The sequence below is a fragment of the Lissotriton helveticus genome, chromosome 10 (genome assembly GCF_964261635.1).
Source record: "Lissotriton helveticus chromosome 10, aLisHel1.1, whole genome shotgun sequence".
In the NCBI taxonomy this organism is placed as follows: domain Eukaryota; kingdom Metazoa; phylum Chordata; class Amphibia; order Caudata; family Salamandridae; genus Lissotriton; species Lissotriton helveticus.
In genome coordinates, this window is record NC_136071.1 from 425,226,093 (window position 1) to 425,253,039 (window position 26,947).

A 26,947-nucleotide genomic window follows, 5' to 3' on the forward strand; every position below is an offset into this window, starting at 1 on the left:
TGTGTCAGCCCCCTTTTGCCATGCATATTTGTCCAGTTTTCCTTGCATCGCAACTCAGCCACTTCTTCCTCCTGCCATTGTTTCTCTCAATGGGTATCTAGAAGTTGATCTGGGTGTTTAAACTTGTCTGGCTACTCTGCGCCGCCTGCTCTGGGGCCTGGGCCCTGTCCAGCCTGTCTGGTTTTCCAGCCAAGTCTTGTTTGAATTTAAACTCTGTCCCCTTGCGCTCCTCTCTCCCCACCGAGGATTGTCACCTCCCTCGAGCTGTTATGGCGTCAGGATTGCTCCTCTGTCTTGGTAACAGTCCCCCAGGCTCGCATATGTATCTTGTCTACCACATCCATGTGGGTGGTACCCACTAAAATTAGTCCCCTGTCTGTTCTTTTCCTCTAGTCCTCTTAGGTCTTGAGTTGTGCTTCTAGGTCGCCGCTGCGACCCACGGGTAAGCGCTGTCTTTACTCTGGTCTCTCCACTTCCAACGCAGAGGGATCGGTCATTTTTTTGTTGGCTTGGGCAAGTCTAGGATAGTTTATGCCCGGTGGCTGCCTGCGCTCCTGCAAACCGCTCACTTATCTGTTAGGCCATTGCTACTCACCTTTCTGCTCGGCCTCTTGCTGCAATCGGGGCCGGCTCGCTTCTGGAGCCGCTTTCACCATCCGCCGCAGAAGGAGTTGACCGTAATCCCTTCTGCCTGCGCCACACTCCCCACTCTGTCGGGGGCGATTCTTCCGGCGGATGCATGTTTCAGGGCTGCTTTGCTGCAGTTATTACGAGCGTCGCTGCCGGGCCGATGCGCTGATTATGAGGGCGTATCTCTGCTCTCCGGCGCTCGATTCTCACATCGCTTGTCTCCGGGATCTACTGGTGCCCACGGGTTGTGGCGAGGATGATTATGGCTCTTTCAGCAGATTAATACACAGATATTTGGACTTGCCGGGCGAGTTGTGCCGGACTCGCGCTAGTGTGCGGCCATCTTCTTTGGCAGTTGGCCACACCCCCAAATTTTGCATTTCTTAACGGTATGAATCGGTATTTCAGGCTATTACGAAATTCAAAATTGCCTTTCGGTATGTATGAAAGGCATATATGGTGTCACAAAATGCAATTTCTTCCTTGAAGAAATTGCATTTTGGGAACACAAAATCGAAATTGCAAATAGAGATTTCCTATTTGCGATTCGGTAACCACATGTACAGCGGATTTGCTAATTGCTACTAGTCGCAAAAAGGGCATTTAAAAAATTCAATTACCATTGAATTGGATCTGATGGTAACCAGGTGCACACATTAAAAAGGCACCCACAATTTCAAATAAGGTCACCCTCTATCTAATCATTAAGTACCTCTTTCTGGGTTTGCACCCAAAGAAGGCTTCAGTGAAAATGCATTTGGCCTGATTCATCAAGCTTAATTGCACTCGCAAAGGGCCAGATTCTCAGAATCTGGCCCTTTGCGAGTGCAATTTTTGCATTGGGATTCATCATTCCAAATGCAAAAATCGCTATTAAAGAATTCGCACATTTGCGTGGAATTGCATTTAAGGAATCTCTATTTGAGATTCCTTAAATGCAATTCATGAACCATTTTAAAAATGCGAAATCGCAATTTTGGGCCGCTATTTACCGCGAGGTCAAACCTCGTGGTAAATAGCGAAAACTTAGAAAAATGCATTTAAATGCATTTTTCCAAGTGGCATGTTACACACACACATGTCCTTTGGACATGTGTGTGCACAACATCAGTGCAAATTTACATTTCAGGGGTGCTACAGGGTGTCCTTTGGACACCCCTGCACCCTTGAAATCGTATCCTTATTTGCGATTAGCAATTTGCTAATCGCAAATAAAGAACATGTAGGAATCGCAATATTTTTTGCAATTCCTACATGAATACCGTTTTGCAAGTCCTTAATAGCGATTCCTTATGAATCGCTATTAAAGACTCGCAAAACGTGTCTTTGATGAATCAGGCTGTATGTTCCTTGATCAGTCCCATGTCACATATTAGGAAATCGCTATTTAGGAGATTCAAACCCATTAGATCGTCTGGGCCTAAGAGTCAAAGGTAAGAATGTTTTTGTATTTCCAAATTTGCAAATTTAGGAATGCAAAAGGACTCCGATCTACGGACCTAAGCCCCGCCAGCCACCCCTCTGCCCAAAATTAAAGGGGAAAAAGTATGGTGCTGGTGTAAAGCGTTCAATTGCCCTAGGGCAAGTGGGCGCTCTAGGGCACAGGAAAAAATACATTTTAGGTGCATTTTCAAAACTGCACATCATTACCATCGACTTGAAGTCGATGGTAATACCATTTCCTACATGCCCATTTCACATTTGGGAAATGCTTTGTACATGTGCATAAGAAATCGCAAATAAGTAAGCCCTATTTGCGATTTCCTATTTAGCGTATTGCAAAATGTGATTTCTACTGGGTAGAAATCACCTTTTGCCACCGCCTTTAGGCCTTTGTATACGCCAAAGGGCTATTTAGCATTTCTTAATGGCCTGAAATAGCGATTTGGTCCATCAACAAATGCTAAATAGCTTCGCACATCTAGCCCTAAGGCCCATAGGTGTACATTTTCTGAGTTCCTATTAGGAAATCACACCTTGGTGATTTCCTAATTAGCAATTTTCTAATAGCGAATGCAAACCTGTAGGAATCGGTATTAGGAAATCGCAGGCTACATACATTCTGTTTTGCGATTCCCAAACAGCGATTTCTACAGATCAGCTACTTTGGAATCACAATTTCTTAATTGTGTACATATGGGCCTTAGTTTCCACATGAATAACTGGGGTGCCTCTACCCACTTAAACCCAGGCCAGGGTGGAGCTGAAGCTGAGCATGGTTCAAAGTTGTCATACAGGTACCCCTAGTAGTGTGCTTGATTTCATGTCCATATTGACTGGAAACCCATAACTCATCCTAAAACCACAAATATTTGAGGTTGTGTCACAGTGCTGAGGACCTCCACCCAATCGAATGTAGCTGAGTGCAAAATTTCAATCAAGATATGGCCAGAATGCAGACTAGTAGAGAAGCTTATGAAGGTTGGAACATGGAATGAAATGCGTAAATGCTCCAGAGCAAAATTTTCATCAGCATACTGCCAAAATGTAGACAAGTGGAGAAGCATTATGAAGATTGGAACATTGAGTAAACGTTCCTGTGTTTTCTTCAATTTCTGGACATGCAGAATGTTTCCTTATGTGTTGCATCAGCATTTGTCCTCCGAGCCAGGAACCGACAGGGGAACAAACAACTGCTACCAAAAGGGCACCTCCCTAGCTCAGTATGTGTATCTCCTCAGTTGCTGGATATTCAGGAATGTTAACACAATGAAAATTGGGAATCCTTGCCACCTCCAAATAACCCTACTTGCCTGCACTGTGCGGTACAGCAGCCACATTAATACAATGGGCCTTTGGCATCTGATATAAGTCTCAAGTTTTTGGACATGGGAAAAATGTACTGCCCTCTGATACCTATTGTGTGCCCAGGAAGTCCCCAACAATACCATGTTCCACCTGAGTGGGAACAACTGATGGTCTCCCAAAATGATACAGCTGGAGCTTAAGTTGACAGTCTCAGTGCAGACACTGGTTGACTTCACATATGACATGGGGGCCAAAATGCTTCATGTGGATTTGGTAGAGGGGTGAATACAACGCCTAGAATGAAGGGGGGCAGGGATAACTGCCCAGAGGGCGACAAAGGAGAGTTATGTGGAGCAATGCTTTTTTCTGATGTTCCTTCACTGTCCCTTTGCCATATTGAGTTTTAGCAAGCCACAGAGATTGCTTATGAGGTTAATTCTGCAGAGCAATCTTTATAAGTTTTTTCCACTGAGGGATGACAAAGGTCTCTGCAATATCCACACAAGGGGTCAAGAAATGTGAGGCTTGAATATACCCAATTTAAATACTTGCTTACTACGTACACAACACAAAAGAAAATAAATCAGACGCTAAGGCTGATAATGATCGGATGCCTCCGGGATGATCAAATTAAAGCTAATTTTTGCACATAATATGGAGTTGCAACATTATTAATGCTTCTGGGCAGTAATCATAGTCATCTTGGAGAGTCAGCTGGAAAGGGAAGACTTGTTCACACCAAAGTCGTTCTCACTTGGACAACTGCCATCATCAATTTGTCCTCAAGCAGCATAAAGGCACTCAGAGAGCAGGAAGCAGAGCCTTTGGAACTAGCAAGACACCACAGACAACCAGGGGGTAGATCATGTTCCTGCCATTACTCAGCAGTTTCAGCCCCAACATATTCAAAGAATATTTCGATAAATGAGAAAAAAAACATGAGAACTAGGGAATCCTTGGCTACTCTGTATCCCTTGTCGGCGCACACGGAAAAAGAAACTTGGGTCATCAATGATTAAAATATCTCTGATATATCACGTCCGTGGAGTAGTGAGTCAAGAGCATATCTAAAAATGATTTTTAAGATTTTGTCTAGCATTTTGTCTGTCAGAGTTTCACTTAAGGAATCTGTAGGAAAGGTTATGCAATAGAAATAGACTATCCCACGGTAGGATAAAGGAAGGTTATGAAAGGATGAGTCGCCTCCCAATGCTTCAAACACATGGTTATGGCAAGATGGAGAAGTGATTTCCTATTGGACTGGATGAGAGATTCAAACCCTTTACCTTCAAAACTGGGTGGTACATGAGTGGATAAAGAGGAGCGAGTGAAAGGCATCGCTGTTGGTGAGATAGTCTGCTGGTCTGCCAAGAGACCTGCAGAGAAAAACAAAAAAGTAAAGACAATACAAAATGAGCTTAAAGGAAAGAAGACAATTAATGGCAACTCCTTAACTGGACAGGTTGTATATAAGGAAAATTAGAAGAGTGAGAGGCACTCATAATCATATCTACAGAGGCATGCAGTGGAGGAAAGTAACATGCAATAGTAGGCATGAGAGATTCAATAGACATTGCCACTTACTGTGAATGCCATGGTGGAATGTCCCTGGCGCAGGCCCTGTGACGATGGCATCCTTAGTGGACACTCCTGCTTTCACTGCACTTTCTGATGTAAAAGAGATGACATGCAGAGGAAAGGAGTGTATGGGGGACAGAATCCCAAGTGGAGCAGAGCTCAGGGCTCCAGGCAGGTTGGTCGACTTGAAGTTGGGAGCCAGGACACTTCCTGAGGACGAAGCAGTCATAAACGTAGTTCCCCCAGCGCCTTTCAGAGTCTTAGGACAGAGACACGAGTTAGAATTTAAATGGCAGAAGTAAAACAAAAGTCTTCAACGATATTATTAGCAATAAGGCTGTGATATCAGACCGTGCTGCAACTCACAGTACTTATATTCTATTGATAGAATAAGCCAGTCCAAACAGAGAGAAGTCCATATAAGTACACATTACACTACAAATTCAGTATTCATAGTTTGTGCCTTCAGCGGTCTCCTCGTTCATAAATATGGCTGGAAAAGGCACAGGACCACCTGACTGCCAAATCAGTTTATAAACCTGGGAGCAAAGGAGATGAAAAAAAATATACTTATCTGTAACTGTAGTTCTCCAGTAATGTTATCTTTCATAGATTCACATGCTTGAATCATCCCTATCATCGAGCTGGGAGTTCCATGGAAATCAAAGAGAACAGTCAAATGTTGAACACTGGCAGAAAAGCTTTAATAAAGCCAAATATGTAGCCTATTTATATTATTTCAGGAGATCCATATTTCAGCCAATCAGGATACAGAACAGCATTCACCCTTCCCAACCCAGGTCACAATGGCTCATATTTAGTTAAACACAAGTGTTGAGGAAGAATATGACAAGGGTGACCTTGTGATGAAGAGGAGGGTGGCTCTTATGCAAAGCTATGAAAGATACCAATACTAGATAACTACAGTTACAGGTACATAACGCTTCCCTCCTTCAATATTGGATCTTTCATAGATTCAAACTTTTGGATCAGAGTAGCACCCAGTGAATTCACCAGATGCTGTTAGCGTTTTGTGGGAGACAATGCAAAGAAAAGGCTCGCCACATTGAAATAGATGACAAAGAATTGCTTGTCCTACCACTGCATGTCTATGTGGTGTTGAATACAGATAACAATGTTACATAAAGATGTGTCTGTTCTTCCACATTACTGCCCTACAAATACCCGATAAGGGACCTCATGTCAATAAGGGTCTGGATGTAGACACACTTCTTGTGGAATGTGCTGTTACATTTCCTATGAAAGGATAGCTTTCATTACTATGACAAAAAGACTATGGCTACAGGCATCTAGTGACCTACAGCTTGACTTGAAAATTATTGGCAGTTCCGCGGATGACCATAACTCACTAAACATTGATCAGTTTGTTGAAAAGATTTTGTTCTGTCAACATAAAACATTTGACATCTTTTTACATCTAAGGTATAAAGGGATTTTAGCTGCACTACATGGATTGTGAAAGTATGTTTTTAGGTCTACTGTGTTTTTTCAAATGAAAGTCAGATGGCACTTCAGAAATAAAAAGTGAGTTTGTTTGTAGTATGACTTACCTCTGAATTGAAAAATGGGGACCTTTGATCGCAAAGGCTTGAATTTTACTCACCCTTCTGGCAGAAGTTAAAGACAATAGAAGACCCATCTTGTCAGAACTAATTTTCAATTCTGCCTTGTGAACTGGTTCAGAGGACTCCTAATCAACTGGGATAGAACTGTGTTAAGCTGCCTTGGACTAGGAGGAGGCCTTATTGAAGGAACGACTCTGAAAAGAACATTAAGGAATTCCCTTAAGAGTTTATTAATCCAAAGTGATGGCTGGGTTGGTGTCTGCTTAAAATGTGAAATGACTGCCCAATAGATTTTAACTGATGTGTGACTAAGGGCAGATATTTCTAAGGAAAGCAAATAAGGTGGTACTTGCTTTAGTCAAGACGATATTGGGTGTACTATGCTCAGCACACCAAGAACAGGATTTTTTTCATTTTGATAAGTCTTATTTGTAGAGACTGCTCTTGCTTTAGACAGAATGTCTTTGCATTTATCCAAAATGTCTAGAGAGCTAAATTCATTGCATTCAGGAGCCAAGCAGTCAGGATCTGGCCATTGCAGTGACACAGTAGATTCGGTGACAGCTTCAGTAGATTTAGAGGCTGCTCTGAGATGACATGTAGCTCTGTGAACGAGTACTGTTTGGGCTACCAAGGGTTGAGCAGAACGAGGCAACTACAGCTTCTACCTCATATTTGTGAAGACTCTCAGAAATTTAGGAAAACCATGCGCATAAATTCCTGACCAAGTGTTCAAAAATACAAATTCTCCTATGACCCAGGAAGGCTGTGACTTCTGGAGTAATCTGGTTCTGATTGGCTGGTTTGCCCCAAAGGTGAAAGATGTGGTCCAAATGCGCTTGATTCAGCTCCTACTCATGACACACATTAGGCGTTCTAATGAAATTGTCGGCCCAGGAGTTAGTAATGCCTGGTACATGTGCCGCTGTTATTTGGATTTCATTCTGAATGGCCCAGTCAAAAATGTTTTGTGCTTCCTTTATTTAGAGTACAGTCCAACATATTGAAGAGCTACAGAAAATCTTTGATAGATGCTGTTCTGGTCTTGGGAGAATTTACTTTGACTTGCCAAACATCTAAGTATGAACAAATGTGATGATTTACTTTTCTCAGATGAGATGCACCAGGGTCCATGCACTTTGGGAGTATTCTCAGAGCTGACCTGAGGCCAAACAAGATGACTTTGAATTAATAGTAGTGACTGGCCATTTCGAATGTCCGATACTTCTGATGAGTGGCATTTTTTGGAATATGAAAATATACATCCTGTACGCCTAGAAATGTCATGTAATCTCCTTGCTGGAGAGGCTAGAGGACTTTTTAAAAATTCACCAGGTGAAATGTTTTATTTTTGAGAAACTTGTTTAAATTACACAGATCCATAACTGTCTTGTGAGAGGGTCCTCAGACCACTCCCGGTCCTCCCCTTCCTCCGAAGTCTGTGAAACAGGCTGAAAATAAGGAGGATGGACGTAGGGGTAAAAAGGCCCCATCGGCGTCGAGCGATTGGGGGGGGGGGGGGGGTGCCATCACACAAACAGGGTTGCATCTGAGATAGATCGAACTGGCCAGCAGGGAAGCAAGGAAAAACTTTTGATGGATCCTATACAAAGTTTAGCTGGCAGAGATCTTTCCCAGGGATTCGTCACTAGTGACAATTAAGCCTCTGCCCCAACACTTGTTTTGATGATCAAATAATCTCTCAGGGTGGTTTTACCCTTTGGCCTCCCTTTCTCTAGATTCCTTCGCACTCTAGATATATAGCTCTCTGATTTTATGGTTGAAATCTTTTATTTAATTTTTGTGACAAAGTTAAACAAAATCACCACCTACACCCATTGGCCGGCGGGAAGTGATGAAACGTATAAATACTCTGTAGAGAGAGAAGAAAAAGCATCCAAAGAGATGGGGAAGATGATAGTCAGAGGTCAAAGTACGGTCTGAATCCTGATAAAGTGAGATTCTAGCCAGTGGGGGGGGAACACGCTTTCTGCATGCGCGTGTTCCTCTCCGGAGGGAGTCGCAGGGGGGAGTCTGAGGACCTGCAGCACATGGGCTCTACATATTCAGAAGTTTAATATGTAACAGTGGAGCCCCATGTCTTACCAAATCTGGGTAATGTGTGGGAGAGCCCTGCTGTGATTCTCTCCATGCCCACCACCTCCAAAACCCTATGTAGCCAGTCCAACTTCGTTGGGATATCCTCCGTTCCCCATCTAGACAACAACACTTGCTTGGCGGCACCTAATGCTAAGGTTGCTCTACACCGGCAAGACTTAAGGGGATATGTAAGGAGATTGGGGAGACCCAATAGGATATAGCTGGGAAATCTGGGTATTTCGTTGTGGTGGCTATCATCAATGTCTGGTAAGATGGAGTCTCAGAAGGGCTGTATATTAGGGCACTGCCAGAGGATGTGGGTTAGTGTGCTAAGCTGTCCACATCTGCGCCAGCAGAGATCATCCGCCACCTGTTTTCCATCGTGCAATTGGGGCAGGAGTATAGTACCAATAATGTGCTATCTTTAGTATTAAATCTGTTTATTAACAAATGAGCACATATACAGATTGAACAGATTCCCAAAAAGCCATGGACATGCAATGCATTAGAAATTGGCAAGTGAAGACATGGATGATAACAGAAGTAGGGCCCAACTTGATTATGAGACCCCCTCCCTAGCTGAACCTGCCAAAGAAGCACACAAATGTCTATCTTTAAAAACATATCCTTACCAGCAGTGCTACAGGAGGAGGGTCTGGCCCTATGGATAATGTCCCGCCATTCCTTTGGGGGAAATTCCCGTTCTAATTCTGATTCCCACCTCTTCCGCGCCGGAGATTTAGTGTTGTTTGTAGCCTGGTTCAAAAAGGTGTAGATGTCTGACAGTAGATGTTTGTCTGAATTTTGGGTGATGAACCAGAGCTCAAACTTAGTGAGGGGCGACTTGCATGGGGTTGCACCTGGGGTTGGGTAACCCAGTGGCGCAGCACCAGGTATTGCCAGTACTCATCTTTGGGGATCCTAAAGCCTGACACCAATTGGGGGGGAGTCCATGACACCCCGCTTGTCTAAAAGGTCACCTATTCTCTTGCAGTTGGCCTCTTGCCATTTCAAGTAACCATCCCCTTAGCTAGCTGGGGGGAAGTCAGGGTTGCCTATGAAGGGGGTCAGGGTTGACATAGAGGACAATAGCCTGCACTTCTCCTGCACTCTGTTCCAAACCTGAGGGTGGACCTCAAAACCGGGGAGCTATACACCCTGACCGGGGCGGTGTAATTTAGGAAGCCAGGGAACCTTCCAAAAATGCATGCCCGTGATAGAACGATCAATGAACCACCAGTGCATTTCTGATTCCAATTTGTAATACTCTGTCATGTAGAGTAATTTAGCTGCCTCGAAGTATCACTCCAAGTTTGGGACCCCAAGTCCCCCATCCTCCTGCTTCAGATACGTCAGGTGGCGAGCCTTGCATGCCTTCTTCCCTCTCCATATGAAGCCCCCCATGAGTTGCTGGAGTTGGGCCGCTAGTCTAGGCGGAGGATGTAGCGGAAGCGTCTTCATTATATATAGGATGCAGAGTAGGAGAGTCATTTTGATAGCCGACAGCGTGCCCAGCCACAACGTTTTGTGCTTATTCCAAGTGAAGAGCACCTTTTGTACCTTAGCTAGGAGCACTGAGTAGTTCACTGGGGCTATCTTCTCGACCAAGGGGAATAAATATCCTTAATCCCAGGAAAGTAATGTGCCTGGGAGCCCACGTGAATGGGAACTGCGCCGCCAGTTGTTGCTGTTCAGCTTTGAGGAGGGTGAGGCTACCTGTGTCTTATGAATGTTGATTTTAAAGCCAAAAGGCCTCTATCTCCGCCAAGAGGGGGCATGGATAACGACAGCTGTGTGAGAAAAAGCACCCACATCATCCACGTAGAGCGAAATCTTGTGTTCTCTGTCTCCCATCCGAATCCCTGTGATAGTGGGGAGCTGCCTGATTTGGCAAACGGCTCCATATAGAGCGCAAAGAGAAGGGCTGAGAGTGGGCACCCCTGTCTAGTCCCCCTCCCAATCTGGAAGGGGTGGGAAGCAACCCCGTTTACTCGGATATCCACCTCAGAGCACTTTGTATATGCAGTTCACCCAACGCAAATATCGCTCCTCAATGCCAAATCTATACAGGACTTGTCTCAAGTAGGGCAAGTGGACCCAGTCAAACGCCTTCTCAGGTTCAACCGACAGGAGTACTGCAGGTAACTAAGTGCGCTGGTTTTAACCCAGGAAGTGGCATAGTCGCCGGGTCCCGTCACTGCATTTACGTTCCGGGATAAATCCTGACTGATCCAGGTCTACCAGCCCTTGCATATGGGGAGCAAGACGGGCCGCTAGGATACTGGTAAAAATCTTCAAATCTACGTTTAAAAGGGATATAGGACGATACAATGCGCAGTCCAGAGGGTTCTTTCCCAGTTTGGGAATCACAACCACCTCCGCCACGGACATCAATGGGGCCAGACTCCCAGTGTCACTGAAAGTGTTGAACATTCGGGTAAGGGGAGGGATGAGGTCAGAAGCAAAGACGTTATCAAAATCGTCTGAAAAGCCGTCCTATCCCGGGGCTCTCCCAGGCGTGAGTCCCTGTATGGCCCGCAATACCTCCTCAGGTGGGATATCCTCTTCCGACCTGGTGGCGTCCAGGGGTGGGAGGGAGGACACCAGTGCGCCACGAGTGTAGTCCTCGGCCACCGACGAATCTTATTGATCTGCTATGTAAAGAGCAGTGTAGAAAGACTCAAATTCGGCCGCAATGTTCTCGTTCGACCGCAGGGTCTCTCCTCGACCGTTCTTAATCGCTGCGATGCGTAGAGCATTTGTCTGGGCTTGAAGCAGATGTGCTAAAAGCTTCCCAGCTTTGCCCCCCCCCCCTCATAGTAGTGCTGCCTAGTGTGCAAAAGGGCGTAGTCGGCCCAATCAAGATCTAGGGCTTTTAGTTGATTCCTCGCTGTAATGAGTAGCCATCGAGTCCGGACCGCCCCTGCCCAGCGCTGACCCCCTCCAGCTCCCTGATTTGGGCTTCCAGGTGCTCCCACTAATCCCTCCTCTCTTTATTCAATCTCGCCGCAATAGCTAGGAACCTAACCCATTTGACCGCCTTTAGCGCATCCCACACCAAGGGGGCTGCAACGAGCCGTCGACATTGGTTGCCAATTAGGCTTGTATAGCAGCCTGTATCTCAGTGACAATGGAGTCATATGTGAGGAGTTGGTTCAGTCTCCATACTCTCTGGCGGGAGATCCCCCTGGGTAGAAGCAGCATAAGGTAAATTGGGGAATGATCCGAAAGCGCTGGCGTCCCAATCGCAACATTCCCTATGGCCCTCGTGACTCTTGGGGAAGTCCAGAACAGTTCTATGAGCGCATAGGTTTGGTGCGCCATGGAAAAGAAAGTGTATTCCTGAGCTTTAGGGTAGCGGTGCCTCCAAGCCTCCGTCAGCCCAATTTACCCCAATCTCTGTAGCATGGAGGCTGAGACGGACCCGGGGTGACCCACTCGCAGAAACGATCTGTCCATCTGAAAGTATGGACCTAGACTGAAGTCCCCCCACCACCAGATCCTCATCCAGAGACTCGAGGATAGTATAAAGCGAGTCCCGAAATAAGGTTTCCTGATGTTCGTTAGGGCTATAAACAGAAGCTAATGTCCATGTGTGATTTCCCAGTGATACCCCAAGTACTAGCATTCTGCCCAGTGTTTCTGCCTGGATGCCCAGTATGGTCCTCTGGAACTGAGTTGCAAAAAAGGATGGCCACCCCATGCCTTTTCCAGGCCACAGATGAGAAGTACTGTCTGTCAAACTAATTCGATCTGAGGCGCTTCCAGTCGGCCCACTTGAGAAGCACCTCTTGTAAGAGGCAGATATCGCACTTAGCATCTTTCAGCATTGCAAGGAGCACCCGTCGTTTAATGGGTGAGCTAAGTCCCTGGACATTAAAACTTATGATTAGGATCCTAAGAACTATCACAGGAGGATATGTAGGCATAAGCCATAGCAAGTCTCAGGTGGGTGCCAACGGACCTGGATAGACGCCCCTCCCCTCCCCACCTCCCAGCAGGACCCTACGGGTGGACCAGACATGGCTGCAAGGGTCCGTCTCCCCCCCCCTTCGACCCACAGGGCTGAGTGCTGTGAGCGTATTGTTTGTGTTCCACTTATGAGCTTGAAGGCATGCATTGGTGGGTATTAGTACCTACTGGGAGGGGCCCGGCAAAAAACACAGAGTGCTGAAGCATTCCCCACCACCCCAACCGTGCCCACTGAGGTTGTGGTTCGGTGCCCCCAAGGCCTTTCTCTGGCATGAATAATCCAGCAGGTCAGGACATGTCTCTACCTATGCAGGGGGAGACCTCTGATGTCAAGATTATAGAAAGAACAAGAAAGGTGAAAAAGAGACAGAACAAAGAGAACAAATTAAACAGATGATCCGCCGTCTGACGGCTGTGAATCGCACCATCGTGCAAGGGTCCATGTATCCAGTAGTCGGACATTGCCTCCAAAGGGGTGGGCTCCCCTCACCAAGGCCAAAGTTGCTCGACCCAAGGCCTATCCATCAGACATCTCACTCCGTGTGCCTCGGAGAAGTGTGCTGAGTGGTTCACTCATTCAGGGGGCCACTAGCACCTTCGCAGTTTTGTATCTGCCACAACAGAGCTTCTCTTTCTTTCGGCTTTCCTGTTCAGAGGGTTTTGTGCTTTTCTCCCTTCTAGGACCTCGTCTTCGGTTCATTTTGGGTGGCAACTTAGATGCAGGGCCTTCCTCTAGCGACTCAGAGCCTCCTTCGTCTTCCAGTTCGATACCGAGGACTTCCTGTGCTTCTTTGAGGGATCACACTGCACATAGCTCTTTATTCCTGACAAAAGATAGTCTAAACGGGTGCCCCCATCGGTAGCAGACCCCCCTGGTCTCGTAGATAAGACATGGTCGGCTTCAGAGTTTTGCAGCTTTGGAGAGTGAGAGGCGAAAGGTCCTGAAAGATTCCCACCTGAAGACCCTCAAACGCAATGGTCGCTTTATCACAAGTGGCATTCATAATGATCTCCTTCTGCCTGTATGAGTGGCGACAGGTGAGAATGTCTTGCTGTTGTCGCGGTCCGGAGGCAGGCCGTCCGGTACGGTGGGTGCGGTTGTGAGAAGTTGACCTGGTATATGATGTTCACTATTCTAGTGAGCACCTTGCACCAGTCCAAATGACCCTTATGGTGATTGGTTGTAAGTCAACCTTATAGACCAGCTATCCTAGGGGTAGCATGGACAAAAGCAGTCTTAGGCTAAACTCAAGAGGGCATGTGAAGCCAGCTGTTTTACCATATGCAATCCTTTTAATACCAAATGAAAGGACACCACACAAGTTATATATTATAAAATATATGTATTTATTACTAGAATAATCCTCTGTACTCTTTATGAGTGCAGAGGCACAAGCGTTAAACAAAGAACTTCATATAACATACAAAAGTTGCACAAATATGGATAGGCCCTGGTGGCCCCTAAAACCATATACTAAAATAGTGGTATAAGAACCACGTCACGAACAATGGTAAGGCCTAGGGCCTTGAGAATCGCTGGGGCTACACTGGACTAACAGAAGTTAGGACTTGGGAGGCCTACAGGATGCGGGTGCAGTGTCTAAATGCACACGCGTGCACCAATAGAAGTCAATTGTGCGTAAAAGTTAGAAAGTTGCAGATTTGGAAGTCTTCCGACTGGACTAGAACTTAACCACTTTAAACTAGGACACTAGGGATGTAAATCTCTGCAGGAGCACCGGAGTACTCCCGTTACCTCACCCAAAGGAAGCGGGTGCAAGGGTGTCAAAGTGTGTCGGGTTTCGTCGTGGAGTTCTATAGAGCCTTGGAGAAAAGATGCTGCAGGCGACCAAGAGAGAAGAGTCCGGTTGGATCCAAGGGTGGATCGAAGATGTAGAGTACCTGAAAGCAGAGGGGACAGAGTATGGGTCACTAGCCAGTGACCAGCAAGGAACCAGGAAGGAACCAGGCGATGTCAGGCGCAATCAGGTGGTTGCCGTGAAGCTGGTCTCCGCTGCCACGTGGACCAGGAGGTATCGACGATGACAAGGAGCTGGGCACGGACTGTCCCACGACGGCTCTCGCTGTCGGCTGTGTGGGCTTCCGGATTGGAGTCAACAGGCCTTGGCAAATGCAACCCACGCAGGAATCGAAGATGGCTTCTGGATCAGACCAGCAAGGTCTGATGGGCTGCTCCTTTTCAGGGGAGCAAGGGCCAGTCTGGAGCAACCAGACCAGCGGTGTAAATTTGAAGGTTCGTCGTCACAGAGGCCACTAGCCAACGGGCAAGTGACCGGACAGACGCGTTGAGCAGGAAAATGCAAAAGGCCCCACGCAGCACTCGGTGAGTGTGGAGAGGTGATCTTCGCTGCAATTGATGCTCGGGGCTGGGGCTTCTCAATCCCCAATGCACAGCTTCGAGGGTGCCTCGGGAGCTGCACGGAAAGCAATTTGCTGGCTTTCCAAGATGGCCGGTCCCACGTCTCACGTAGCCTCCACGGGTTTCAGCTTTGCTGTGGCTGTGGATCGGGCTGTTGGATGTCTGGGAATCCGGTTCTTGTCGATCTCTGTCGCTCGAGCTCCAGCGGGAGCAGCAACAAAGCAAACCGTTGAGCGCTTGATGGTGCCTGCTTGCACAGGGTGGTCACTCCTTGACCACAAGGGAGATTCTTCAGTCTTCTACGTCGAGTAGGATGTCGAAGGGTCCAGAGTTATGTATCAAAGTTTCAGTCAGGATTATCTAAAGTCTATGGACACAGCTCCTACCTTTATTCCAAATCAAGGGGCCGGATTACCTGCTAGGCCCCTCCTATGGGTGGGACCCAGGAAGGGGTTGGTTACACCCCTTTCCCTTTGTCCAGTTTCGCGCCAGAGCTGGGGCTGGAGTGACCCAGCACCGGTTTGAACTGGCTATGCATGGGACACCTTGTGTGCCCCAGGCAGTGTCTAGTTTCATTCAGCCCTCCCTGCCCCAATCCACTATCTCCTGTCTGGGGTGGTGCTAGCACCTCCCTGTGACAGGAAACCTTTTGTCCAGGCCTCCCCTGCTGGAGTTTCGGTCAGCAGCAGGAGGCCAGACTTGTGTCTGTGGCAGCAGCATCCATTTTGTGATGCTGAGGCTCTGGTTAATTTTAACCGCGTTTAAGGAAAGTAACATGTCTTCTCCCTCTAGAAGGGTGGAATGCTACCCCCGTTGCCAGAACTGGCGAGGGGGTAGTATTCCAAAGCGTATGACACCTTACACGACATGTTTTGATAAAACCAAACCAAAGATAGCATTTATCCGCGATGTTCATAATGCACTTAAGAATATATGGTATGGCAATATCCCAGAACAGCTATAAGGACATGGTTCCGAAAGCTGCAGACAGGCTCAGCTCATGCTAGAGCACCATCTCACATAAAACCAAGCACTCTGCCTCCAGGATTGTTAAGGCCTACCATAGGAGTGACTTATAGGTGTATATGTGTCCAGATATAGGGTAAGACATAGGTATACTATATCTAAGCAAGGGGTGATTACACGACCTTGCCCCAGCTGAGTGATCAGCCAGTTGTGTCAGTTTGGATGGCAGCCAGGGGTGGCAAAAGATATGCTGCAGCTCCTGGTAGGCCTTGGGTGCACCTATGCCCTGGGTACCTATAGTACACTATAAAGGGGCTGATAAGGTAACTCAATATCCAATTAGGTATGTACCTAGGGTACATGGAATCCATTTTACAGAGAGAGCAGATAGCCTGGGGCCCTGATTAGCAGGATCCCAGGCCAAATAAGACGAAAACTAGCTAAACACAAGGCAAAAAATCTGGGGTAACCATAGTCAGATATCCATCCTCCTACAGCGGTCCAAGATGATCTCCTTATCACCTAGAGCTGGTGCAGCATGTTGGAAGAAGCGAGTCACCCAATGCTCCCGCTTGCTGCGGTCTGCCTGAAGTCGTACACCTTTACTGCGTATATTAGACCGCCTAGAGCAGTATTCAAGATACTCCAACTTGAGGTAGAGCTTCTTGTTGCGTTCACGTAGGTTTATCAATTGCCGGGCTTGTTCAGTGATTTCATCCTCTCTGCGGTCCCCACTTCTTTCCAAGGAGTCCACACGGTCCCAAATTTCCTGGACCTCTGTCCTCAGCTGTTTGATATCAGAGGCTATATCTTGCTGTAGGCCTGCAAAGTCCTCCCTGAGCGTGCTAAACAATTTTTCCAGAAAGCCCGTGTGATCGGAACATCTGTGTGCTCTCCAGCAGGTTCCATTTCTTTCTCATCGGGTTGGGTCGCCTGCTATTCAGATCCGTGTCCTCCTGTTTTCTTGGTGCCTGGTTTCTGGAGGAGGTCTTTAATTGTGGGGTCCTTCTTCATTCATTGCTTAGACATTTCTGTGGGACATCGGCGAGCGGGGCCAGGAGACTGCGCAGTCGGTGGGCCACGAGTCATCCTCCTCCTTCCTCTAGTCAGCCATTGGGTCAGTGACCTCCATCTCGGGCCCCTTGGCCAATTGAGTCTGCTCCCCTGGGGGCGTGAGGTGAGGGTTACGATCTATACCCTGAGATCTACCCTTCTCCTCCTCTGCGGTGACTACCTTGCAAACTAGGGGGGCTGCACTTTCAAACCGAAGGCCGGGCTTCCATGCGACAGTCAAGATGGCCACCCTGCCCACAGCGTGCGCAGAGCTCCAAAGGTCCTCCCCGCCACTTCGGTGCCTCCGCTCTGCACTCAAAGGAAGGCCACGGCCCAATCAAGCTTAGCAGCGAGTCAGTGCAGGTTCCCAGTGCCATCGCCCTGCTCATTTGCACGCTACATAACCCCAATGGGGCCCAGCCTACCTGCTAGGGGAGTCCCCTGTGTTCGTCGGGCCTTTCTCTATTAGCAACACAGCAATGGGATGTTGCAGGCCCCAGACTCTTCCTTTGGCAGCGCGCTGTTTGGGGCCTTCAATCCAAGCTAAGGCTTCTCTACCAGGGGGCTGCGGGGGCATCGGTTACTCCAAAGGCGCCCCGCACCTTGGAGGTTGCACGTCATCAGCGTCTTCAACGGCCCCACCAAACTACGATTCGGCTGCCTCCGCCTCTTGTGGCTTCCGATGCCAGCTCACCAGGATGAGGGTGTTGCTTACGGCCGCTCAACAGCAATGCGGTCTGGTTGCTGGGCTGTATCACGGTTCTCCGCCTCCAGGGTCACTCGCTCAGATATTGTGGTTCCGCTCTCACAGGAATGCTGCAGGGAATTCATTGGAGCTGCCGCCGCCGCCGATCACCACGAGCGTGGCGGCCCACTTCCTCTGTGACAGCTGGGCACGGCAACCGCGTTGTCATCCAGGTCACAGAGCCTGTCCTCAGCCGCAGCTTCTCCGGTGCAGGTTGCGGCTCCGTTGGGGGAGAAACCCCCGTTCCACCCCAACCACTAGTGTCCTGGACCACGGGGCGTCCATTTCACCTCTCTCGGGGTCTCTAATGTGCCGTGTAGATGCCTTTATCGGCCCTGGCGAGTGGAGCTACGAAGATACGGTGCTACTCTGCCACTATTTGGCCACGCCCCTCAGCTCTCTGATTTTAGAACGCTCGCTCCTACCTATCAATCTAGGGAGAGGAGTACAATTCAGGTCTGCTCACGGAGTCTGCCAACCGCTTGACAGTGGCAAGCCACGGAACCTTGTGGCCCCTCTTCATAATTTAAGCAATCCTCAATCACATCTTGATTAAGGGAGGTAAATTTGCTACTCCATACTGTCAACAATAAGAGTAATGGGGCGATCCTGATTGCATCCTTAACAGGCTAAATTTAGTTCCTTGTACAAGAAGAAGTTAGGGGTTCCTGGGGCCAAACCCAACAGCCTCCTACAAAAATAGTTCTCTTCTCGCTGCAACCTGGAGCTGTCCCAGTTTCCCCATATCCCTGCCCCATAAGTCAACACAGGTAGGCACTTTAAGTTGAACAATTCCAGCAAGGGCAGGATAGGTTTTCTGCCAACGCTAGAAGATAGCCTACATAGGGCCCCACAGGATTGATTAAATCACCAGCAGTGACCAGGAAAGACAAGGAGCCCAACTGTTCCATGCATCAAACATAATCCCTAATAAGAAAACGTACGGACCCTCCTGACTGATTTTCACTTAAGAAAAATCAGCCTTGTTGATAGCATGGGTGACTTCAGAGAGCTCAAAGAAGATGTTAAGGGGAAACTGAGGCAGGCGATTCCCACATATCAGACGAGAAAGAGTTGACGGATTTAAAATGGACTACCCGTTTCTCATGATTAATGTTCGACCCAAGGTCGTCTGATGAATAGAGAAAGGCCGGCTTGCCATTGATAATCTCCCAGAACCCTCTGGTATCCCTGAATCTGCATATTGCAAGTAAGCGCTCATGTCTCTCCTCCTTTCATTTGATGTTCCTACTCTGTATGGCCTTTTTATAATCCAATCTGGCAGCCAAAATACTTGGCTGATCACGGGGTCTAACACCCTGTATTAAACCATCCCTGTTTTCTCTGCCCACTCGCCGAGAGTGACTCAGCAGGGTAGTCCTAACTGAAGAACCTGGTAAAAAAGGCCTCTAAAATATCAATGGCTGTGGAATCACTAGATAGCGGGAAATCAATAGCCTGGTTCCCTGATATCAGTAATGGTGTCAAGGTAAGGATACTGAGTGCACTCCATTTAAATCTTAAGCCCTTATCCTGCTAGGAAAGGTTGATGGCCCCTGAGGCAACATGAGGGCAACGGTGAATAGATAAATTCAACAGAAATCCCATTGGTTTGTGATCACCATGAGAAGAGTCTATGACCCCACTTGAATGGACACAATATTTCAGATCCCTGGAGATCAATACCTAATCAATGGTGGCACTCCGGCCTCAACCCACAAAAGTAGGTGGCTGTTTAAGGGGCTCCCCGCCAGTTCAATAACACTGAAAAGATATGAGTTGCACAAGGCCATATACAACTTACCATACCTCTGGTCAAGGGAGACACAATGAATAGGCATTTCCTGCACCAAGAAGGGGTCAACCGCTGTGGCCACAGAGCCCAATTGTGCATTAAATCACCCCAAAACATAATGTAAAAGTTGCTGCCCAACATTGAAGATCTAGAATTCAGAGTAGAGACCACCTGGAAAAGGGTCTCTCTGTCTCAGCACAAATCTCATTCAGAATTATAAAAAATAATTCGAAAGATTTTACTTATTAGACAATAAGACTCACACTACCTGAATCCCACTATGGCTAGTAGCTATTAGAATAACTTTTAAGGTCAACATGGTCCTGATAAAAATCGCAAGACCACCTGTACTCTATGTCCCTGGGAGGTCACAGTAGGGACAATAACGCTCTCATATCCATCCCGGACAAGCTGTCGTGGGCCCTGTTTTTTTGCAGTAAAACTAAATCAAATTGTGAGATAAAATATTCCAGCCAACCCTCTCAACTGTTATACACTCAACAAAAACCTGCATCCTCAAGGGAGAACGTGTATGGATAACACTGTGGGTGTGGATATAGGCTCTAGGCGTCAATCAACTCCAGCTTGATCTGACAATGGGAGAAATCTATTGGAGACTGGGACAGCAAATCTAGGTGGCTCACCTCCCTTGGTGACAAAGTTTCACTCCCGTCCGACACCCTAGATTGAAGGTGTTTATAAAAATAACCTAAGGGGACGTTAATACCAGCACCCTGCTGGTAGTTCCTACGGCCACACTGAATTAGCTGGTGAGCCAAACCTGGAGTTTTACAGTTAACCAAAATACAATTCCTACTTGAATGCTCGATTGAAGAACACACCCACCCAACCATTCCAACAAACAGAATGTCTTATTTGTTAATATCAAAGTCTGAATTACAAGACAGCCATGACACACTTAGTTTTAAAAAAAAATATTTTTTATTTGCTTTTTTAACCCGTTCGATGCTGATGACGGCTCCCTGCCGTCATGAGTTACGGTGGGCGTGTGCTGATGACAGCTGGGAGCCGTCATGACCACGCCCGTGATCGGAATGTCCCGCACAGGCGCGGAATTCCGGCTGCAGCCAGGAGTTAAAGTGCATAAACATAACAGGCATGTCCCATATAACCATCTCCCTTACCCCGTCACCCCTCCACTCTCCTCCCGCCAGACCCACACTCCCATTAGCAACACAACAGATCTATAGAATAGTACCCCACAAATCTCAAAGTGCAAAGATAGTTCCGAAGCCTCCCCTCATGCAACCTGGTTAACACACTTAGTTTTTGAGCTGGAGAGTGTGTTCCACCCTTGGACAGTTTGACTAAGGTACACAAGTCATAATAGCTACATAGGGGCAACACTCTGGAAGTACGTTTAGGCAGGAATGGTTGGGAAAGGACTGCACCCTGATGTAAACTCCTTGAACTGATGCTCCTTGGAGGACTTTAGGTCCCCTCAACGAGCCCTACATCGCCTCCCCATGCTCCAACGTTCCCTAAGCTTACAAGGAGGAGGAGGGAAAAATACTGGAAGTCAATACACCCCAAGGCAGATGATGGATCCATGACTGGGCAGGGCTCAAAGAATGTTTTAGCAATTTCGGTTAAAAGGACATGCACAGGGGCCAGATGAGCCCAACAATTAGAATAAGTCTTTGATAACTGGGTGTCTTCAAAACTGTGTATCCTGCCTGCAAGCGGAGACACACTCGCAGCAATCATACATCGGAATTTATCAAAAACATAATCCCAGTCAATTATCAATCAATCTCTTTTATTCGATTGATTTAAAAATACAGATCTTAAAAAGTACAAGTGGAAAAATACAGAAACATAAAAAATGTATTGGGCCCAAATTCGTTTCCATAATAATACTTTTTAAATAGAGTTGCCATAGGCCCCTAAATGCGGCACAGTGCTCTGGTAATTCATAGGCTTTGTACAATTAAAAATCAGGTAAAGATAATAAAAAAGCAGTACATCCCTAAAACCTTTAAAACAGTCAAAATTTCCCTTCAAAACATTGCTCCGGGGGTGAATTGATGGAATATAATACAGACCAATTTATTAAACTAATTAACTCCTGAGCACCTTACAAAAGCTAGGGACCCAAAGATTACCTCCTCTTAGACAGGGCCATAGGAATGTGGCTATCGAAAAAGAGATGAACAGGTCAGAGAGGCTCTTTAAAAATTATAATGCAATTCAGCATTGCTTAAATTTGTGACGTCTTAAAATTGGAAGGATACGTTTGTCACGTTCTCTCTTATAGATCCCGCAAAACAAAACTATGTGGATGTCAGACTGGTGAACTGTAGTCGCGCGGACAGGGTATCAATTCAGTATGCCTGAAACTCCTCGCAGGGAATCCCAACATCAGGGGGATTAAATTCAAATGGAACCTCATAAGTATAAATCTATGCTGTAATATTTCAATGTTCTTTAAGTAAGAATACCCCCCCCTCGAAATTGGGCGGTGTCTATTGGTATTGGCATACAGTTTGTTGTGCTTGGTTGCTTTCCTGGCTATCATAAGCAGCCTTGGATAAGTAGATGGCCTTTAGTTTTGCTTCATGATCTTCATACATGTACTTGGGTCAGTGAATAATTCCGCTAACCCAAGTGCTATCAAAGTTCACCTAATATATTCCAACCACATGATTTTGCGTGAGGTATCCAGTTTTAGACAGTTGTTTATGCTGGTTTTGGGTTACGTTTACCGTGTCCCTTCGCCAGATTGAGTGCCATAGTAAAATCGGCGGTAACCTAATGTTGTTCGACACGTAATTTAATCCCAGTTCTAAGTGACAGAGGTAGCTTGAACATGATTTGCGGAGAGAAACAAGTCTCTTGAAGAATCTATCCGCAAGTATTTGGAGAGAAGCTATAGGAGTCTTGCCCCATAGGTTACAGCTCATACCGTCTTTGCCTGATATATCTTGGGGAGAGGATGTGGCCTAACAGCTAGGGCGGTCAACCTAAAATCTAGGGAACCGTGTTCGAGTCTATGCAAGGACACGCAACATCCTGTCACTCTGGGCAACTCACTTAATCTCCCCATGCCTATCAAAAATTCTGTTAAAATTAAAAAATATATAAATATATATCTTTTTTATTGGATCTAAGGGTCTTGGGCCCAGCTTCTTTGCAAACGATGAAATGGCTGCCATACTCCTCTCCATTACTAGGGCCCTGTTGTCTACCATGCTTGACAATGTCTGTTTTTTATCAAACGTGATCCCCAAATACGGAAAGGTGTCTACCACCTCAAGTTTACACAAGCCTTTGTGAAAGTGTGGTATTCTTTTGTGGGGACGGGCCCCTTCTATGAGGCAAAGGTTTTAGATCTGTTGACCCTGAAGTCCAATTATGACATGAATGTCACGTAGGCCGTGATTAGAAGTTGGAGGGCCACCCCCATTCTGTCAATAAGTACAGCGTAGGTGACATAGGCCAATATCGGGACAGGAGAAGTGTCAAACACAGGGACGTCTGGTGTTGTTCCCAAAAGGGCTGCCTCAACCCTGTTTGTATAGATGAAATATAAGAATGGGGGGAGGACACACTCTTGTCTGACTCCTCTGGCAATCTTAAATGGATGGGTACACTCCTAATGTTTGCCATAACAAACATTAGTGCACGAGTGAGAATGCAGTGAACTATTGCTGGCTCGATCCCCATCAACTCCATCATATTCCCTAGTTTAGGGTGGCTCACGCAGTCAAATGCTGCTGATAAACCCATGAAAGTCTGGCCACCCTTGGCTCTAGTGTATTTATTTATGGACAGGGTTAAGTTTAGACATTGGTCTATTGTACGCCTACCTCTTTTGAAGCCATACTGAGCCTAGATCAAGATGTTCTCCTCCCTTGCCCACTCTTCCATCCACTGTAACAGCAGGCTGCCCATAAGCTTTGCAGTGGTATCCAGCAGGGAGATTGGTCTATAATTCTGGGGATTCTCTTTGTCTCCCTTTGAGTTTATTGGACCTATTACGCTAGTCCTCCATGAAGAAAGAGGGGCCAACGTTTGCTATCTCATTGAATGCGTTTGTTAGTAAGGGGGCCCACAGATCTTGATGATCTAAAAAGAGGTCAATGGGTACCCAATCGGGGCCCGGAGCCTTCCTGGAGCGGCATGTATCCAACCCGCTTCTAATTTCACCCAACATGACACTTCCCTATATTATGATGGCGGTGCTCAGGCTTACTATAGCGACAGTATGGTTTGATAAAGATCCCCCGTCAGTTCACTGTTGGCTGGGAAAACTGCTGGCTACATACCGCTGGGAGAATGAAGTATATAAACACAAAGGAGTCAGAGCCTGCAAAAAAGGGGCAGACATATGGGCTCCAATTACTTCATGGAGTAATGATTCTATATCTTAAATTCTAATTTTAATTTTAATTTGGCAAACAACTAAGCAGATAGCTCTGTCAAGGTCAGGATGAACCGCAAGAAGACAGACTAGCAGGTAGTAATCTGGAATCCGATACCCTTTGGTCCCGGGAAGTGGGTGGGCAGGGCGGCGGGGGGGAGGGGGGGGATAAAGGTCTAAAAACCAGATGCTCATATATGTTGTTTTCTGTTGTACTGCTTTAGTGCTAGCTGCTAATTCAGGTTTTTCCCAAGCTTCCTCGTTCGAAAACCTTTCCCTTGCCATCCTTGGTGTTAGGTAGTCCTTTCGTAGAGTCTTTATCAGAGCATTATCTCTAGGCTGAGAGTTCTGGGCTTTATAGAGGGCTTTTAAAGATGGTATACATGTTTGGTCAAACCAGCGGTTTACTGGGGATTCATCCAGCTTTCTGCAACGAGTCAGAGACAATTTCACTTTTTCAAGCAAATCCACAAAATGGGGCAGCAGTGAGCCAAGAGGACTCTCAAACCCCAGGCAGTTTAGGACGTTCCCCATTATATGAGATAAGATTTGGGGGACCATTATTAGCTTATCAATTTGACTCCACTTGAACTGGTAGCAGTTCTTCCTAGCCAGGGTTGGCTTCTGGGCTTTTAGTACTAGCGTTGTTTTCCTACACTCCACTTCCTTCTGGGTAAGGAGAATTGTGTGATCGTAAAGCTTTCTGCAAATAAGGTGTCCACTTAGGCGACCTTTCCATGAAAATAATTGGACATTAATACGAAATCAATTGTGGATGCATATTTGTTGCGTCAAAGGTCTTTTCGAGGGTTGCCGTTAAAGCATCAACCCTGTTAGTTATCTCCAGGTTTCTAGCGTATAGCATCCTATTTAGGGAGTTTCCGTATTCGTGATGGGAAAAATTATAGATTGAGTCGCCCAAGATGTCTTCTAGGCCACATACCTTATTTTGTATGTATTTACATGGCTGAGCATTAAAATCAATTTTTGGGTGCTGGGTCTACTAATTTTAGCAATCTCTTTATCTAGTGACTCCACCACTGACTGCATATTCCCCCCCAAAGTGGTTGTTATGATAATTTATGAGAAGCCAGTCCTGGTGTCTATCAGCCGCGAATAAGAGAAGGTGAAAGTAGGGACTCGTATTCTCAAATTTCTTTATTTTTATTGGCAAAGTATTTGAAATTAAAGTTAATAAACCCCCTCTAGCTCTACCTGATGGAGATGAAATTGCTTTTGTTTGGAACGAGCGGTACCCATCTAAGAATACAAGGTCAGTAATAATCCCATAATATTATAAAAACCAGTAGAAAAAGGGTCTGAGGGATATTTAAAGACCTTAGCCTAGGTTACAACCCCCCAATTAATACATAAACAACAAAGAAACCTAGGGGTCTACAAAAGGAGGTATCAAAGAGCCTCCATCAATGATCAATAGTATCTAACAAGATACATTGATGATCAGGCATTGAGCAAATCCACGAGGCAGGACATCAATTCAACACATACAGCCACAAGTGATTGTTTGAAAACCCACATGGTGTTCCTAGGATTCCCATCAAAGTCTTGTGATGATCAATTTTATCATTTGGTCATCCAACAGGGGCAATATGTCTCTTGATCATTGAGACCACTGTCTTACCCCGGTACGGAGGTGGGTGTTTTACCACAATCACACTCTGACCGTATGATGTTGATCTGATGGGATCACGTGCAGTGCAAAAATCATAATAGTGGTGAATTAAATAAGGATAGAGGGCAAAAAAGAGAGTGCATTTTATTAGAAACTTGACCTCTTCCTGGTTAAAAACGAGAACAGTGCAAAGAAGCAGTATTAAACAAATAACCGCCTGGGGGCCAGGCACACTGTCCCATACAACATTACTCTGGCCGATCTACATGCCCTCGAAAAACCCACTTCTGTGGGTTTCCTCTTCTTTCTTTTGGCTAGGGGGCCATTATCGCTGGAGACCAAATGATTCTGGTTAATAGGCATGCTAGATGTGGCTGCTTTGGAAAGGACTTGCAGCTTTGACAAATCATCAAGTGCAGGGCTGCGCAGGGGAGGCCTCATTACCCACGCTTAAATGGTGCCTGTTGGACCTGGGGTCTCCAGGTCACATAGGGTAGCCTGGCACCGAGTGGAAAGTCCTAACCTAGAGATCAAAAGTGTTAAGCTTGCGTCACACCCTTACAGGAACACAGTGTCCATCCATTAAAAAATAACGACACTACACCAATTTAGAAAATACGGCTGTTTTAGAAAATTCTCTTTGTGGTTTTTCTTAGTTTCTTAGCAGTATTTTCGTTTCAGCACAAAATTTGCTCCACATGAAATTATCGACAATAATACAATTTTGATCAAGCATTAATGTCACTTCCCTCCCCTTCTCTCTGATAGGAGGATTCTATGACAATTTCTTCTCCATAGACAAGCACAATATTTGTATTTCACAAACCTGGCATTTAACAAACTTAGATCTCTCTTAGAGATAGACTAGGCTTATTCATTAACCATATATTCTCATTGCCATATTGAACCTGAGGATACAGACACCAATTAGTGCAGTAATAACAGACCTAAAGGAAATGGTCCTCCGATGAACTCTCAACCAGAATATTCCCTTTGTTCCCTCAACCAGCCTTTTTAGTATAAACTGTCCAGACTGACTGTACAAGCTGTTTACAGTTCCATTTGTCTGCACCAATTGTTTGGCCTTGTAGCAGTATCCCTGTTCTCCTTAGGCTGTAAGTTGCCCTTCACCCTGTGGAATACTTTCCTGCAGGCAGCCTTTTCGTGTGCAACTAGACAGTTATGATGTCGCACACTCCATGAGTTTGGTTAACTCGTTCACCACAACAGCAGGGAAGGAAATTGCTTCAATCCCGTCAGCTGCTAGCCAGTGAAGGCGGGCTTTTCAGTCAGATTCGGAAGGCTCACCCCTCCCTCCGCTACACCGAAGCCGGGTAAGAGGCCCTCTCTGACCCGGGGGAGCTCCGCTCTCCACAC

The 26,947-nt window shown here is 46.4% G+C and overlaps 1 protein-coding gene and 1 long non-coding RNA gene across 7 annotated transcripts in view; one reads left to right on the top strand and one right to left on the bottom strand.

The window, feature by feature from the left end:
* Positions 1–26,947, bottom strand: part of UBN1 (ubinuclein 1) — an 810,192-nt gene that overhangs the window by 26,633 nt on the left and 756,612 nt on the right. For all 6 annotated transcript variants that reach the window (XM_078662914.1, XM_078662913.1, XM_078662915.1 and 3 more), the window contains one exon: positions 4,963–5,215. In XM_078662914.1, the coding sequence (XP_078519040.1) occupies positions 4,963–5,215 (253 nt within the window). The remainder of the gene's footprint in view (positions 1–4,962; positions 5,216–26,947) is intronic.
* LOC144784250 (uncharacterized) overlaps positions 1–26,947 on the top strand; it is a 497,620-nt gene that overhangs the window by 23,548 nt on the left and 447,125 nt on the right. The gene's annotated exons all lie outside the window — the stretch shown is intronic.